Here is a 16,604-nt window from a genome sequence, read left to right as displayed (position 1 = left end):
CTCATCTTCTCCCCTCTCTTTCCACCCTCCTCCTCCCTCCGCTCCGGCTGATCTTTATCGTTCCTCCTGCAGAGCAACCGGATACTCCCTCCTCCCTTCATCTGTTCCTCCCTCACCTACTGCAGGAGGTCGAGCTCTCTCTCTCTCGCTCTCTCTCTCTCTCACACTAAAACACAGCATCCAGTTTTGACCACTGCTGCAGTGGAGATAGTAGCCTGCCATGGCATGCGTCATGCGCTCATCCTGCAGACAAGCAGCCCGAGGTGCAAGCGGTTCACTGTTTAATAACGGATCCGTTTGCTGACCCGAAGCCACAAACATTTACGCTGGTGCATCTAGAAATGCTCTTCTGCGTGTTGAACGTTTCTCTTCCCGATGGCTACTTGAGCCTGAAGGACATTGCACACTGGGTCTGTGCAGCAGCGCATCATTGCACAGCTGTAGGAGCTTTTCTGTAGCATGAATGGGCTTTTGTACAAAAGTGTGTCAACGTGCATCAACTCAATGATCTGCATTAGCAAACATTAGCACCATAAGCTGCCTTTTTTACACCTTTTATAAAAACGACACGCCTCAAAGTCATCTACGTCAGAATAGGTTTCCGGTTCCTCAATGTTATGTCTCTTCTTTTGTTTATACAGATTGAGTTTGACCGTGTAAAGTGCCTTTAAGTACCTTTTAAAACGCTGTGCAAACCCTATTTGTTATTATGATGATGAAAATGCTCGAACTAAACCTCAATATTTACTCAACGAATGTAATTCAGCTGACTTTGGGAAATATCCGCTGAAAGAGCCGCACGATCCAGAAACCACAGGAGTGCCCTGCTTCAATATCAAGCCTCCATGTGATGCCGTCTTGCCTTAAGGGATAACAGCAGTTCCGTTCTTCACACTTCACTTGATCCGGTTTGTACCGGCTTTTCTTTTTTTTGCTTCAGTGTACTTATTCATCAGGAAGAGACGTTGTGGTCTGACAAGAGAAGCAGCGTCTTAAAGCTGCATTCTCTCTACTGACCACCAGGGGGGGGGGGGGGGGTCACATAGAAGTCTATGGGAAAATAACTCTACTTCTCTCTTGATTTATTCAGTTACCATCAGTAAAAATTTTCAACACTAGTCTATAGTCTCAGTCTCTAGTTTGAAGCCGTATTTGCATGAAGTTCATTTAGTAGATTATGTTCCATGTAGAGACAAATACACCATAAAGCAGGGTATGCTTTAGGGCGGGGCCACCTTGGGATTGACAGGTCCTGTTCCTGCAGTGGTCTGTGTCTTTGATCCTTGACCTCTTGAACGCATGTTTGCATCAAGGTGACCTCAATTGGAACCCACCGTCCAGTTCGCAGCCCAGCAGCTCCAGACGGAGGCCCAGGCCCTCGTTGGTGGCCCTCTCCGGGTAGATCCTGACGAAGCGGGTCAGGAGGGGGCCCAACGTCCTCAGCTCTGGGGTGTCGTGGTTCTGGTTCCCGAGGAATACCTGAGGCAGAAGACAGGGAGTCGGGTCAGGACCTAACCAGTGTTTACCAGATGACAGAACAAGCATCAGACTCGGACGTTGAGATCAGCCGTCCGGTGTCGGCTTTGCTTCGTGGTTTTCTCCCAACAGGTGAATGATAAATTGAAGACCTGTGGACACTGTGCAGCACAGTTAAAGCCCATTGACCCAACAACTGAACAAACAACACTCTGTTCTGATCAAGTCTGCTTCTGATCAAGTATCAGTCACACACACACACACACACACACACACACACACACACAAAAAGCTGAAAGAAAATGAATGGAGCAAAGAACAAAGACAAACGCCAGGAAATCAGAACCAGAGTCAGATACTTTTTGTTGGTCCAACATGGAAGCAGCACAGATGAAAATGGTTTCCTTCACACCGGGAGCCAGGAGGTGGGACACCAAACACCCAAGAGGCTCTTCTCCCGGTCTGAAGGGCTGAAGTCTCCTTTTTCGCCTCACGCTTTACTACTGCAGAGGGGCATTGTGGGTCTACGGGTCTGTTTAAATGCTCGCGATTTGTTTGCAAGTGTACCGTTCTGTCTTGTGCATGTTTGTTCTGCGACATATATTGTTCCATTCGCTTCATAGGTTTCTCGTCGGGCGGAGAGGTGGAGAACTGTAGTTCACGCGCAGCTTTCTCGTTTCTGTTAATCCATGAGCGTCATTGTCATAAACATCATGACGATTTTGGAGCGTGAGTGGTTATTTGGGACACGCGCGATCCTGGATTCAAGGTCATGCCTGTTTTTCTCTAAACATGCTATCGGTTTCCTCTTTCTAGGACCACCACCAGGCTGTCCACTCATGTTTACAAACCGGCATATGCTGTGCCGCCTACGCGCGAGCCAAACACTCGTATCCACTCGCGTGGCGTCCGCGGCCTCGCCGAGCCTTCCAGCCTCGTCTCCTGAGGAGCTGAGAAGATTAGCGAGGGGACGGAGGAGCGCCTAGATCTCCGTCTGCGGTGAGTCAGCGGGAGTCCGACGCTCCACCTCGTCCTCCTCCCCGCCATCTGGAACGCACGCGTGGGGCGGGACGGAGGAGAGGAGGCGGGGCCTCAGGAAGCGAGGACACACATCTCCTCCTCTCGGGGATCAGAAATCAGACGGCGCTCAGAGGTCAGGAGACAGTGAGTGTGACATGTGGGCACTGATGCTTTCATAGATGAAGAAGTGAATGAAATGATCCAACTGAGCTGCACCGCAGTCTTCTTCTCATTTACTTTTTTATCAACATCAACTTTTAGTCCAGAGAAAATTAAATTATGCAAAAAAACATTGTGCTGTAATTACATTATTGTGACTTTTTTAGTTTGTAGCTGAATAAACCCTCTTATTATTATGGATTTATGAATTTCACGTCACCTTTATTTATTTCTATTTTCCACATTTCTTTCCACTTGAACACATGTCACAGATGAATGGACACTTCCAGCCCGCAGTGGTTGCTTTTCTCCAATCCTAACAACCTCCAACACCCCCCCTGAGGGGAAACACGGGCGCCAGTGAAGCATAAACGTGGTGAATAATTAATCTGGATTGTTGGGATTGGAGGGATCTTGGGCAATGGATCCCGTTAATCGTGTTAATTCAGTCAGTCGGGTCAGACATGTCGGACCAACCTTGGGCTTGGTGGTGTTGTCCTCCTTGACGACGGTCCACTCGTCTCCGTCCAGGCTGTGTCCCACCTTGAACCTCTTCATGAAGACGTTCCTGTCGCGGTGTTTCCCCCCCTGGATCACCACGCCGCTCACCATCTTGTCCTGGCCCAGATCCACCTGCCGAGAGAAGGAGAAGATGAAGAGATAAAGGATTGTCCAGACATTCTGAATATATCATTTGGAAACCACAGGGAGCAGATGGCTTGAACCGGGTCAGCGGTTCTGACCATCGAACGCCACCCCTTCAAACTTTCAAAGGTCAGCGTCACGGCCCACCTGCAGCCACTCGTTCCTGAAGGGCTGCTTGGTCTGCTGGCCGGTCCAGCCCGACCTGCCCGTCAGCAAGCGGGCGTTTTCCGCCACCCAGCCCCGGTCGGCGTACGACGAGGCGCCGATCTGAGCATCCGAGATCTGACCGGAGACCATCCCCAGCATCCCCAAGCAGGGGTAGTCTGCAGAGAGAGAGAGAGGGGGGATGAGAAACGAGTACAGCACGATAAAAAAACGTCCTTATCTCGTCCCTCTAGTCAGCGGCTTTATCTGACGCCCTCTGGGTTTAAACTCGGGAGTGAAAAAGACCCGTCTCAACATCTCGAGGTGGAGCTACTTTCAACATGGAGTCATGAAGCTTCACGTCACGTGACTGTTTGGTCTCCATCACGGCTTCCCAGCTGCGCTGAAGACCGTCAGCGTTCACGGCACAAAACAGGCGTTTCAAACCAAAGGTCCGTAACACCGGTATAAACTATGAGCACGGGTACGACTGAATAGATGTGCGCTAAAGGAAGGACGCCACAAGTGGCCTTCAGGCTGTTAACCTAATACTGTTCAAGTATTAGGAAATAAAGTTGGATATTTACTGGATAACTGAGAGGTTTTAGCCGCGCTGTCTGGTTTCTCTGAATAAGAAAACTTAATTAAACTCTTAAAATATGTGGAAACAATGGTCCGGACATAGCGAGCAAAGTTAAGCCAATTAACGGGGTAGATCTAATATCCGGACTCAAACAGTCGCGGTCTCACGGAGACATTTGGATTCGCCGAATGCTTCCCGAGTTATATCAGCGGATTAACGGCCCGGGGACCTAAACTCCTCCGCAATGTGAATTTTACAGCCGCTCACTGTTGTTTCCTCCGTGTGCGTTCCTGCGTGTCTGTGCTCATGATAATGAAAATCCCCCCCCCCCGAGGATAGAAATAATGGGTTAAACGAGCAATTGCGAGCTTTTCCTTCCTGTATTTTATTACCTCTTTAAATCGCATGATTTGGATTAGAGAGATCGGTTTAGGATTAAACACAGAAATTGGATTAAAATTAAGTCAAAGAGGAATTTTGGAATGAATGACAGTTTCATGTTGCGTACTTACACGCACACTCGCACACACACACTTTCCCGACTGTGTCGTTACATCTCCTGAATCACCTGTCTAGCACTTTACGGCCTGCTCTCCTGTGAGTTAGGGTCTAGTATCTCTCCCACAGAGAGCTGCTCGTAGCACATCAAGGACTGAGCTTTATGTAACATTAGGGGGATGAGTAATGATGTCCCTGCGCTCCTCGGCAATGAATAACGGTGTCCTTCTGTGGGAGTTTGTGCTCGCCGCTTTATTTTAAATCAACAGAGAGCAGCAGGAGTTTCTCGCGCTGCAGCCAAAAAGATGTTGGTTTGATTCACGAGGCTCAGAAGTGAGAAAAACGCTTTTTACGGGAGGGAGTGCGGTCCGAAGGGAACGGATAAAAACCCGTCAAGGAGTCTTTTAAACTGTCGCTCATTTTGTTTTTACAGAAGGTGTGAACATTACTTGCTCTTTCCATCCCGGGAAAAACATTTGGTGTTTGTGCAAAGAACGCATGCATGTCTGTAAAAGACTGTTTGTATGAAATGTTCAACCAAAGTTCCCTGATTGTTGAATTAAGGAGACCTGATTGTAATGCATTGTTCAAATTTCAAAGTGTACGAGTACGCTGGAGTTTGTGTACTGGAGGCGTTTGCCGCCCCGCTGTACCTGACGTCCTGCAGCCGTAGACCTCAAAGCGCATGCAGATGCCTTGCTCCCAGGACATGGGGCGGACGCGGATGTGGCGAGCCAGAGTCGGTTTGGGGAGAAGGGAGCGGACCTCCTCCGTCGGGTTGAGGTTTCCCTGGAAGATCTGAGGACGGCGGCGAAAAGAACTACAGTTACTGGTCCTGTTACTTTGATGGCAACACGGTCACCATGGCGACCACAGCTCCTACTTCTCCTTCAACAATACTACTTTTACTTCTACTACGGGTTTTACTACCATTATTAAATGACTAAAATGATTACTACTTACACTACCACTGCTGCTGAAGCAACAATAGCACGAGTACTACTACACCCAAAACAGGGAGTGTGTATTTCACTACGGACCCAATGGTCGCTACCTTCTGCTTGTTGCCCTCCTTCACCGTGACCCAGTCCTCCCCGTTGGAGCTCAGGTCCACTTTGTACGAGCGGACGTAGTACTGCTTCTTGGTCTCTTTGGAGATGGCTCCCTGCGTCCCGATGGCGGTGACGAACCGGAGGAATCCCAAATCCACCTGGAGACCACGAAGGCACAAGATGCAGGTCAATGGGCGGATTGAGACTGAGGCAATTGAGGTCATCTGTTTTACATAGTTGCGTCATCTGCAAGGCCTGAACACAACGCGTTCCACATGAGACTGCAGGAAGAGTAGTTAGAAAACAATGGATAAAAAGTATATGGCTAAAAGAAATTAAAAAATAGTTTTAGGCTAAAAGTTACGTATAAATGGCTCCAGTCGGCAGTAAATGACCACCAACAAGTACTGTGAAAAATCACTTAACAAAGGAAATGAAAGCCTGAAGATGAACGAGTTATGAAGCTCAATTTAATCGTGAAACTGCTTGAGTGTAAAATACTATTTGTTCTAGATAATTTTTTTTTTTAAAAGACAGAAAACTAACTGCATCGAGTTCTTCTTTGACGTTACAAACTGAATATTACATGAGAATTAAACAAAAGGCTCAGAAGTGAGAAGAAGAAGGTGGAACCATTAAAGCCGGCAGCCCCTCCACCACAGAAGAAGACGACCGTTAAAGGAGCATTACGCCTTCGCCGTTCCCCTCCGCCAAACTTGCGTTAGCGTGAGTGTGATGAGCGCTTAATCATCGCTTCTCAGAACATCCACCTGGTGTGGAACACCTTTTAAAATACATCTTCTTTTGTCTGTTTTCCGCTGATAAAAAAAGAGTAAACGACGTGAGACTCCGAGGAGCTTCCCTTTGTGCCACTTATCAACATTTTACCATCTTCACCCAGAAGCGGCGTGAAGCGTGTCACGTGATTAAGGTCACGTGTTTAATTGGAGCCCTTTGAGTCGATGAGACGCTGAGCGTGTCGAGGAGAGCGTTTGCGAGCGCGTGGGAACCGGCCCGCCACCGCTTTCACGCTTGTCCACCCGCGTCGCTGCTGACTGGTGCGTGACCTGTGCTGTGTGCGTCTGTTTGTGTGTTTAGGCAAAGAGGTTGTTTCAGACCAACTAAAGATTTGGAGGGAGTAGCTACATAGCTAGCTTAGCTTAGCGTAGCTAGCTTAGTGAAAGAAGTAAAGGCAGATGATGCACAGCAACCAAAAAACAGTTTGTGGTACCGACTGTTTTACTTTCTGACAGACCGTGGCTGCCAGTTTCGTCCCGTTTCCAGGTTTTTGTGCTAAGCCAATTCCAGATGTTTGTGCTGATGAGCGATCACCCGACTTTGAGAAGAACACACCACAAGTATAGGTTTTCCAAAATGTCCACGGTTGGGGTTGAAAAGCATCAGAGTTAAATGATTTAGCTCCATAATATGGCCAAAAGGTTCACAGGTCAACCAGAAAGAAACACACAAAGGACCCAAAGCAAACCAACGTTAAGGTGTCCGTGCCACACATCTGGAAATTCAGTTCTGTATTCATTCTGTTAACAAAATCGGTGAAGCCAACACACATCTGTATTCCACATTTGGAGATCATCCAAAGCGCAGTATTTAGTATCTTAAATACGACTTTATTGGTAACTTATCTGGTTGTAGAATGAAGCGTCGCTGGTAACTGACTGTTTTCTGCTCAAACAATGTGATTAACTGCTTAACAGTTAAACAACATCTCTCTTATGGCAGAGGGCAATTTCCTCATTTCTTATAGAATAGTCTATGTTGTGCCTGGTTGAGTTTAAACAACCAGACAACCTTTTTCTCAATCTCTTATTTCCTTTTTTCAGATGAAAGAATTTGAAGAAAGGAGCAGCAAAGTGAAACTTTTTCTAATTGAATGAAACTTATGTTTAAGCATTCGTTCCCCCAGCAGCTCAGATAAGTAAATGCAAGGGGAATTGCAGTGACGGCATCTCATCTCGTGGCTATAATTCACCAAGCTTCCTCGTGAAATTATGATCTTAGGGCTAAATAACAGATAAAACGCGGCTTGTTCGGATGGCCGAGGTATTTTTATCTCACTGCAGCGGAGAAGCGTCCAGAAAAAAAAAATACACTTACAGATAATGTAAAACAGATTAATGAAAAGATAGTTATCATCAAAGAGAGCCGTGATAACGGAGAATCAGAAGGCTCCTTGAAGAATTAATGTAGCTCCATGTGCAGTTATCAAATAAGTTCATAACTGCGTAATAATCAAGGGGGAAACCTATTTGACTCCATTCCGACTGTTTGTTGGGTTTCGTAAATCATCAGTTTGCGACCTAAAAATACTCGTGGCTCCAGTTTGTGGGATGGCGTGTAATTATATTACCGTCGAGATGCTGCCGCGGCGATACTGTACACGGGGAAAGAGCCCGGAGGCCGTTATTTAACTTCTCCCACTGACTCTGAGTCTATGAAAACACTGTGCAGAGTTTTGTTGGGAGATGATCAAAACAAGCTACTAGATTTGTGTGGCCTCGAGTCATTTGAGCTTTAAATCACGGTGTGAACCTGTAGGATTCATCTGGGTCGAGTTTGATCGATGACACACATTTCTGCTTTCTAGATTAAAACATTATGAGCCCTCGTAAACTCATTAAATTTCTCATGAGAAATGAAAATTCTCCCCTTAAAAAGCAACTTTCCCTCTGAACGTCTACTGAAACAATGAGAATACAGAATGAGAGTTCTACGTTTTCAGGGTGAAGATGTTCAAACAGGAAGTGATGGAAGTGAAATCCAGGTTGTTCCAGTTGTTGCATGTTTTCTGAAGCGCCGCGTTCTGCAGACTCCCGCTTTTAAATGAAGCAAATTGCTCTTCCATCTTGTAATTACTCAACACTGTGTCCACATTAGTGGCAAAGGAGACAAGCTGCAGGAAGCTGCAGGGAGGGCATAATTCAGTCAAGTGTGGCGAATGAGATTGAACAAAAAGAAAAAGGAAAATCGCAGCTTCCTGCCAAAACAGGACTCGGCCTTTGGTGATAGTTAAAGCAAGAGCCCCAATTAAACATTTTAAAATGTTCCGGTACGCTTTAGTACGCTCAATATACTAAGAAAACAACATGTTTTTTTGTGTGTTTTTAGTATATTACTGTATATATTGTCATGGGGCTTAAAGCTCATTTATATTCCCCTCACGAATCAGACGTCGACCTCATTATTTATTTAACGCTATGAAAAAACATTTTAAATGACTTTCACACGTAAAAAACTGGAAGTAAAAGACACGTTTTCTGATTTCAGAAATACTTTGACTACTTTTTTCTGCGTCGACGCTTTCTCAAAATAAAAATACCACAAACGTATTAGATAACCTGAATACACACTAATTAAAGAGCTGAAACCTTCTGGAAAATCCCTTTGCATTGTTTTCGTTTGGCACTTTTTCATTGTCGTGCGATTGCCGTGCGACTTTCAGACGCCTCGTTAGAAACTTTCTACATGACTCCTTGGCGTTGATGAAAAAGAAGTCATTTTATTCTCATTTCTGAAATACTTTTTCGCGGCCTCAAGGTTCCAATCCGGAATGCACACCAGACTAATTAGATCATCTTCTGGGGCTTCACGGCTCTGCTTTCATCACCGGGTTTGGTCCTTATCGCTCATTGCGTAAGAACTCTCATTTGATGATTGGCGAAGAGCGCTCGCCAAAGGCCTTCGCGCGAACTCCGTCTCCCCGTCGCTCTGATTTGTGTAATTGACATTTCCCGTGTGCGGAAGTCATCTGAGGCATTCCTCCAGAGGTTCAGATGGGCATAACTAGACCCTTTAACGCTCTCTGGGGGATCTTTTGTCTTTCAAACCCCCCCCGTCCCCCTCTCCGGCTACAACAACAAACCCGCTCACACGAGGGCCAAATGTGTTCTCCAGATGCACGCCGCTGAGCTCCTCCTGGTGGGCTCGGACGGATCCTGGAGACAAACGGCGTCTATAAATACCTGGCGGCGGGAGGGGAAGGAAGCCCTTCCTGGGCTTCACGTCACGAGCGCCCCCCCCTCCCTTGTAAAGATGCACCTACGGGCCGTTTGGGAGTCACGGCGCTTTAAACGACGTTACGAGCGTTTTTTAGTGATTTTCACTCGTGTAAGATTCACTCTCCCAATGTTAATGTTGGAACTTTGAACTGCGCCTGAAGGTCAAGTGAGACGTTTGGTAAAAGGGACGCTGGTGGCGCTTTGGTCCTCACGGGCCGCCAACATCACCACAAAACTAAAGTTCTGCAGGATAGCTTTAGTAAACGACATATTTCCATGTTCACTTTGCTTTGTCCAACCTTCTACTTTGAATATTTTGTTTGTACGCACGTAACATTGTAGCCTTTCTTCTTCTGACAGATAGATGGAGCGTACGATACCAGCTGGTCCAGCACATTCCTTCACATTATTCAGTTATTCAGCCTTTAAAAATAGAAGCAATAGACAAACAGCTGAGCCCCACAGTTAATTCACCCGCAATCCTGCAAATGTCGTTTGCTGATATGGAGGCTTTCCGTTTTATTGCGGACACCCAGCGTGCCAGAAACGAGTCACTGCAGCGCGTAACGTGATCACAGATATTTAGAAGTTAGAAGCTAAATAATGATCTCACTGCCATCCGGAGCTGCCAGCGGGAAGCATCAAAAAACATTACGAGTAGCAGCCCTAAAATAGTATCAATAAAATATAAATGCCTTTGAATGAATAATAGAGTTGTTTGCAGTGGAAGCGGAGGGCATGCGAGAATTAACAAAGTCGTAATTTCTTCTCAAGCGAGAAGAATGGAAAGCTGTAAGGCGAACCCCGCCGTGCCGCGCTGGCGCCGCACCACACTTAATCAAATGAAATGGAACATTTTATACAGAAAAAACAGCAGTCATAACTCAGATGGCTCACAGAAGGAAAAGGGAGGGGGGGGGGCAGCACCGGTTCTGAGGCTACAAATCACCGTGGCGGGAGGGGGGACGACAACAGAAGAACACAAACACTAAGATCTGAAGGAGGGGCGTTGTATCTGCTGTACGGGGGGGCACTGGGAGCTGGTCAGAGGCACGTCCAAGCCCAGCAAACCCATCCAGGTGTTTCACATCTGCATCGCCTTCTTTTTAGAATGCATGGGGGTGAAACGCGTGGTCACTTTACTTGTGTTTTCAACAACGCTTGACGGGGCCAGTGAAGCTTTTTAAAAAAACATCAAACTCACTCTTATTATCGTGTCCTTTGAAACATTCCGGGGTAAATCAAAATCAAAGGTTGTCTCCACGCGTAAACCCACCGACCTTTGTCCAGAGCCTTCGTATCACGGCGTCCCAGAGGGCTCGGTAGCTAAAAGAAGTCCCCAGACAGACAATACAGAGCTACTACTAATGATGGAGCGGCGATGCCGTCTTCCTGTCTGCTTCCTGCTTCAGCCCCCGCAGGAAGGAAGCGAGGCTGTGTTCTTACTGCGGGGGGCCATTGTGAGTCTTCCTCTATGAGTTCCTGTCCTGGACAATGGGACAGTCCTGGACTCCGGCCGGACCGCACAGGTCCATCCGACTCCCCCGGGGGTTAGTTTACCGTGTTAGGAAAATGCACATGCTTGCTGTGCACCAAAGGTAAATCATGAACCGGAGAGCCAGGAGTGTAAATTTAAGAAGAATCCAAACATTTAGATTCTGTTTCCTGTAGATTTTATAGTTGGACTGAAACAAAAAAAATTAATTTGTGCCATATGACTTTTTTGAGTCACCAGTGTCAAACATAAGATGACTTTTTGGCATCATATGCAAAGTTTAACCGCAATGTAGCCACAAAAAAAAAAGAGGCTCACATTTTTAGGCTTCTCTGCATAGTTGCATTTCATCCAACAGCTGCACTTTCTGAACGAGGATGTGCAGCACTTTGGAGATATTGGACAAGATCTTTATGTGCGTAATTCACCGAATCAAGAACCAGGAAGTATGAAGACAGTAAAATACAATAAAAGCAGTAAAACTCCGGTCTGCTCTGTTTCCAGCCTCAAAGATTTAGACAAGAGATGTCGACTCTGCTTTGAATAAATAATGCACAGCGGCTTATTTTAGCCCCCCCCCCCCCGTCCCCCCTCCTGACGCATCTCGAATGAGTGAACAATATTCAGACCAGATGTGAGCTCGGATCTCAGCGGTGCGCTGGAGTTCAAACCGAGGAGACGCCGACTTTGAGCTCAGACTCCACAATGAGAACTCCGCCTAAATCCTCCGCGTAGGAAGAAGAGGAGGAAGCGCAAACGCCACCGACCTGAATCCACTCCCTGACGGTGTCGTCCGAGGGCGTCCAGCCGTTCTCCTGGTAGTTGAGACGCGAGCGCTCGGGGGACCAGTTGGAGTTGTACTGGGACGAGGCGCTGATCCGCTCCGAGGAAATCTCCCCCGACTCCATTCCCAGTGGCTCCATGCACGCAAAGTCTGCAAAGACACAGAACGAGATCATCCAGTTTTGTCATTTTGTTTTGCTAATTGAACGGTTTCGAATCAATTGAGCCGCTTCGGGGGGCGGAGGAGAAGCAGAGAAGTGTGTTTCGCTTTTACTCCGAAGGATTATTCAATCATCGCAATTGTTGTGAATTGATTTCCTGTGAATTAAAGAATAATTGTGTGTATTTGCGCACACACATGCAGTGCACACAGACCCACACAAACGCACACATGTGGGTCTCGGCTCTCTTTAGGCTTTAGGCCGTTTGGATTTCTTCACTCTCAAACCAAAAGGATGACGCGGCCCTCCTTTGGGCGGACCGGACTGCTTCAAAAATCAGCGTCTCTGCGTCCCACCGGGTAGCAGCAGGGGGGCCGGGTGAGGAAGAAGGGGGGTGAGGAAGAGGCACAAAAGGAAATGTGAGTATTTGTGTGTGTGTGTGGGAGGCCTGTCTGGAGACACGAGGTCTACCAGACACACACAAACACGATGACATCATTCCACAAATACACCAAGGAAGAAGGTTTTCTTGCAACATCACTTAAGGAGACGCTCGTCATCTATATTTGTCATCTGGAGAAAAACATCAGGCCCAAAATCACGTGATTCGGTTCTCCAGCTCTCCTCCTCTGAAGCTGCTGGAAACTTTCCTGCTCGCCTCAGACTTCCAACCAAAAACTTCTCATTTCCACTCATGAGACGACCCGCGTGTCGCCCTCCTCATCTCCACCCGAAAGGAAAGGGAGGGCGTAACATGCCGGATCGCTAAGGCGCTAATTCAGCGGAGAAAGAACTTCATATTTAATAACAGATTGTTGTAATCTCACTCGGAAACCTGGGGGGGGGCAAATTAATACGACACCAGCAGATTTGGTCCTTCAAGATATTTGGTGCTGGCCTCTGGTGGAAGAGCTGGCTTAGCATAGCTTGGGTTAGCAACATCGCTAATGCTGGACACAAACACAGCTGTTTCTTTTGTCCCAGAGGTTTTGAGAACAATTCATGGAGTAATTGCAATGTGAATTCAAAATGTCTTTTGCCTCTTTTTGGTACATTTCGCATGTGTAGGGAGACGCGCTTGATGTACCAAAAAGAAGCAAAGACACAAAGTGTCCGTCAAATCTGGACATTCAGCCGAGACTTTAAGGCAAACTTATCCATTACTTTTTTTTTTTTTTCCAAGCTGAGCTTTTTCTGCTGCTGACTCAACGTGTGGAAATGGGGAAAGTCCACGAGCACAGCAGCTCGGTTGAAAGGACAACTCGATTTCCGTGTGGCGAGAAGCTTTAATTCAATATGCCGATCTCTGCAGGCAAAGTAATTGAGTGTGTGCGTGTGTGTGTGCGCACGCTGCTTTAGCTGAGACAACTAGAGCTTTGTTTAACTGCCGTGCTGCTGGAGTTTAGACCAGAGGGGCAGATTCCTCCCAGACACACACACACACACACACACACACGGCGCAAACACATTAGATAAATATAGACTACATCCATGTTATTTGTCATTAACGCTCAGCATCAGCAGCAGATATCACACACACACACGCGATGCGTACACCCCGACAGAAACCAGTTACGATAATTACTCTGAACCCTGTGGGGAAATGTCAGTCACATTATCCATGTTGTTATCGAATCACGTGGTATCAAATGTCTACATTCTTTAGAATCAAAGGTAAACAGCTTCATAGTCAGCGAGGCCCGTGTACATCGAACATTTATTCCCACCTCCATATGAGACGTTTTGGATTTCACGTGAGGAAAAATAATAATTAAAACAGCTTCACTCGAGGCTGTGTCCAAGTTTAGGTCGTTAACTATCAATTTAGAGCAGTAAAATGTGGAATTTTACGTTCATTTCTCCCCAAAGAGCCGTTTTCATCCACAGTGGGACCTTAGGTAAACTCACCTCTCCACTCACGCTCACATTCCTCAACACAGGGGTCAGAGGTCGGGGTTACAAGAGAGCAGCAACGGAGCGGGCCCGACATAACCGAACCCCCCCCCCCCCCGGGGGGGCAAAAAGGGCTCTTTTTAACACGCAGATGCGAAGCAACAAAGTAGCCGAGCACGAGAGTCTTAATCCCGGTGGTCAGATGAAATCGTCCTGGTTCGTTGATCAACTCGATCAACGCGAGGAGCAAAAAGTGGGTCAAACGAACGGAGGCCGGGCACGCCGAGTGCTGCCTTTGAAACCAGATTAAACTTTGTGTTCGGTTAACTTGAGATCCCGAATCAGATCCCCAGAAGGCTTTTTCTCGTGTCACCATCATGTCGTCAATGACGTACTTGATCAACACCATTGATTCACTTTCTTTTTTCTGTGTCCTCTGACACGCATCGGACCGGCAGAAACCCGAAACCTCCCGTCGGCCAGCACACATGCTGGCTGACGGTAATTAATCGCTGTAATTAATTGCTTGCCCTCTAACATGGAGGCCAGAGGTCAAAGGTCACATGCGGACCGGTAGCTGAAAGAGATTCCGCTAAAGGTTGCTGTAAAAAAGAAAAAGGAGACACAGGAACAACCAGGAGATGACCCCCCTTCCTCACTACACCAGCTGCTCACCCTCGTCTTCGTGCCCCGGGAGGCTCCTCTCCCGGATGGTGTAGTTGGCGGAGAAGCCCTCTTTGGCGATGGCGTTGTCGGTGGTGATGGTCATGGACAGGATGCCGGTGTAGGAGACCACGCGGCCCGGAGACGTCGGCCCACAGTACCGGCCGATGTGGGGACCCACTGCAGGGAGGGAGGGAGGAGAAGGGGGGGGGGGGGATTTAAGTGGAAAGGAGGTGGGAAATGAGGGAGGAGATGGTGATGGAAAGAGGAGAAAACAGGGAGAACGTCAGCTTCATCACTCGTCACCTGCAGACGGGCTTTTGTTATGCTCTCCGTCCCTTTCTGCTCTCATCAGAAGAAATGTGATTACCCCCCCCCCCCCCCCTCCCCCAAAGGGTGCTGTCAGTTTGTTTAATCTGCTGAGTTGTTATGAGTCCTCGCACAGACACAATGAGCAGCTGATCTCCTGTCAGCTGGTGATGAAGGTGTTACCCTCTAAACTGGATACAGGTGAAGATGATCGCGTTTCATAACGGATCTATCGTACGCGTGCACAAACTGCGGTTACGACGAATAGATGTCGCGATAACGCCGTGTTTTTAAAGCTGGTTGGTTTCCCATCCACAATCCTCAAAAAAAAAAGAAAAGGTTTTGCTTCATCCGCAGGCTCTTCAACGGACCGTGTAATTAAGGACTAATTATAGTGGAGATGTTTACTTTCAAACCAAAAAGAATGTTCATTTGATGGGTATTTGTTACATGGTACACTTGCTAGTAGATAAATATCCCATGAATGCACAGCGCACCCGCCTGCAATGACCTAAGCTAGTATTTAGTATACCGCCATTAATTGTGAGTTTACCAATTAAATCGTCTGTCTCTATTTCCCCTTTCAGAAAGATAATTGGCTCGTAAATTGTGGATTGGTAAAAAAGAAAAAGAAAATCCGCCAGTTGCACAATAAAAAACATTTCCACAGTTGTTGAGCCCTGAAACTATTATTCCAAAAATGTAAAAAGCCTACGAGCAATATGGCCGCGTCTCCTTTTACCTGAAAAAAATAGTCATTAAATTATTTTTTGAAGAAATAAAAAAAACACTGAGGCTCAGATGTTTGTTTGTCTGTCTGATTAAAGCCCACAAAAGAAAAACCCAAATCCTTTTGAAGAGCAGAATATACGACTCTCAAAGAAGAAGCAAAACAACGGCAGCAGTGCATGCTGGGAATGTTGGTGTTGGTGTAAAACACTGCGAACGCCTTTGATGGGATGAAAAATACATCCTGGTCTTCACCCTGCTTTGTTATCTGCACCGACACACACGCTCACCGAGCAAACACACACACACACACACACACACACACACACACACGATGCATACAGACACCTGAATGCACGAACACACACAGCTCGTTCGAGGGGGGGTTGGCATGTTATGTATGCTGGCACGGCTTTAAAGTGGATGTCACTGTGTCTACCTGTGCCAGTCTTCGTGTCCCCTCGTGTCCCCCTGCCTGTCTCCTCCCTGGCAGTAACGCGCGGACGCTTCGGGGGAACACTGGCAAGTATTGTGGCCGTCCGAGGCATTCGGCTCTCGCCATCATCTGCACGCTGTACGGCTAATTAGACAACAACGGCGGCCCCCGAGGAAACGAGAGGGGGGGGGGCAGGATGCTGCAAAAAGACCTTTTTCTTTCCAAAACGTGGTGTGAGGGAACAATGAGCGAGCTGCGAGCGGCTCTCTGTCAGTGCACCCTTTGATGTAACTGTTGATGAACGTTGTCCACCGCTAGTTTAAAGCTGCAGGCTTTTAGACAAACACTTTGTCTTTTTGCACAAACCGTCCCTGCGTCCCGACACAGATCTTTGTTGTCACATCTACAGTCGCCAGGAGCCCAAACTGTCGCAACAAGGCGGCGTTGATCCACAGTTTATTTCCTGTAACGACACTGACTCGCTGACCTGCTCAGCTCAGATTTTATTTTGAAAAACAAAACCTTTTAAACTTTGAGAAAAC

At 47.2% G+C, this 16,604-nt stretch overlaps 1 protein-coding gene across 2 annotated transcripts in view; it reads right to left on the bottom strand.

Moving 5' to 3' along the window:
- LOC120816082 (neuropilin-1a) overlaps positions 1-16,604 on the bottom strand; it is a 49,040-nt gene that overhangs the window by 10,522 nt on the left and 21,914 nt on the right. For both annotated transcript variants that reach the window (XM_040171397.2, XM_040171398.2), the window contains exons 5-11: positions 14,601-14,768; positions 11,856-12,022; positions 5,580-5,735; positions 5,179-5,323; positions 3,448-3,623; positions 3,133-3,288; positions 1,335-1,479 (exon numbers count right to left, since the gene is read on the bottom strand). In XM_040171397.2, coding sequence (XP_040027331.2) covers positions 1,335-1,479; positions 3,133-3,288; positions 3,448-3,623; positions 5,179-5,323; positions 5,580-5,735; positions 11,856-12,022; positions 14,601-14,768 — 1,113 coding nt within the window. The remainder of the gene's footprint in view (positions 1-1,334; positions 1,480-3,132; positions 3,289-3,447; positions 3,624-5,178; positions 5,324-5,579; positions 5,736-11,855; positions 12,023-14,600; positions 14,769-16,604) is intronic.

The sequence above is a fragment of the Gasterosteus aculeatus genome, chromosome 3 (genome assembly GCF_964276395.1).
Source record: "Gasterosteus aculeatus chromosome 3, fGasAcu3.hap1.1, whole genome shotgun sequence".
Taxonomy (NCBI): Eukaryota; Metazoa; Chordata; class Actinopteri; order Perciformes; family Gasterosteidae; genus Gasterosteus; species Gasterosteus aculeatus.
Note: the sequence above shows the minus strand (reverse complement) of the source record. Positions and strands in the feature narration are given on the sequence as shown.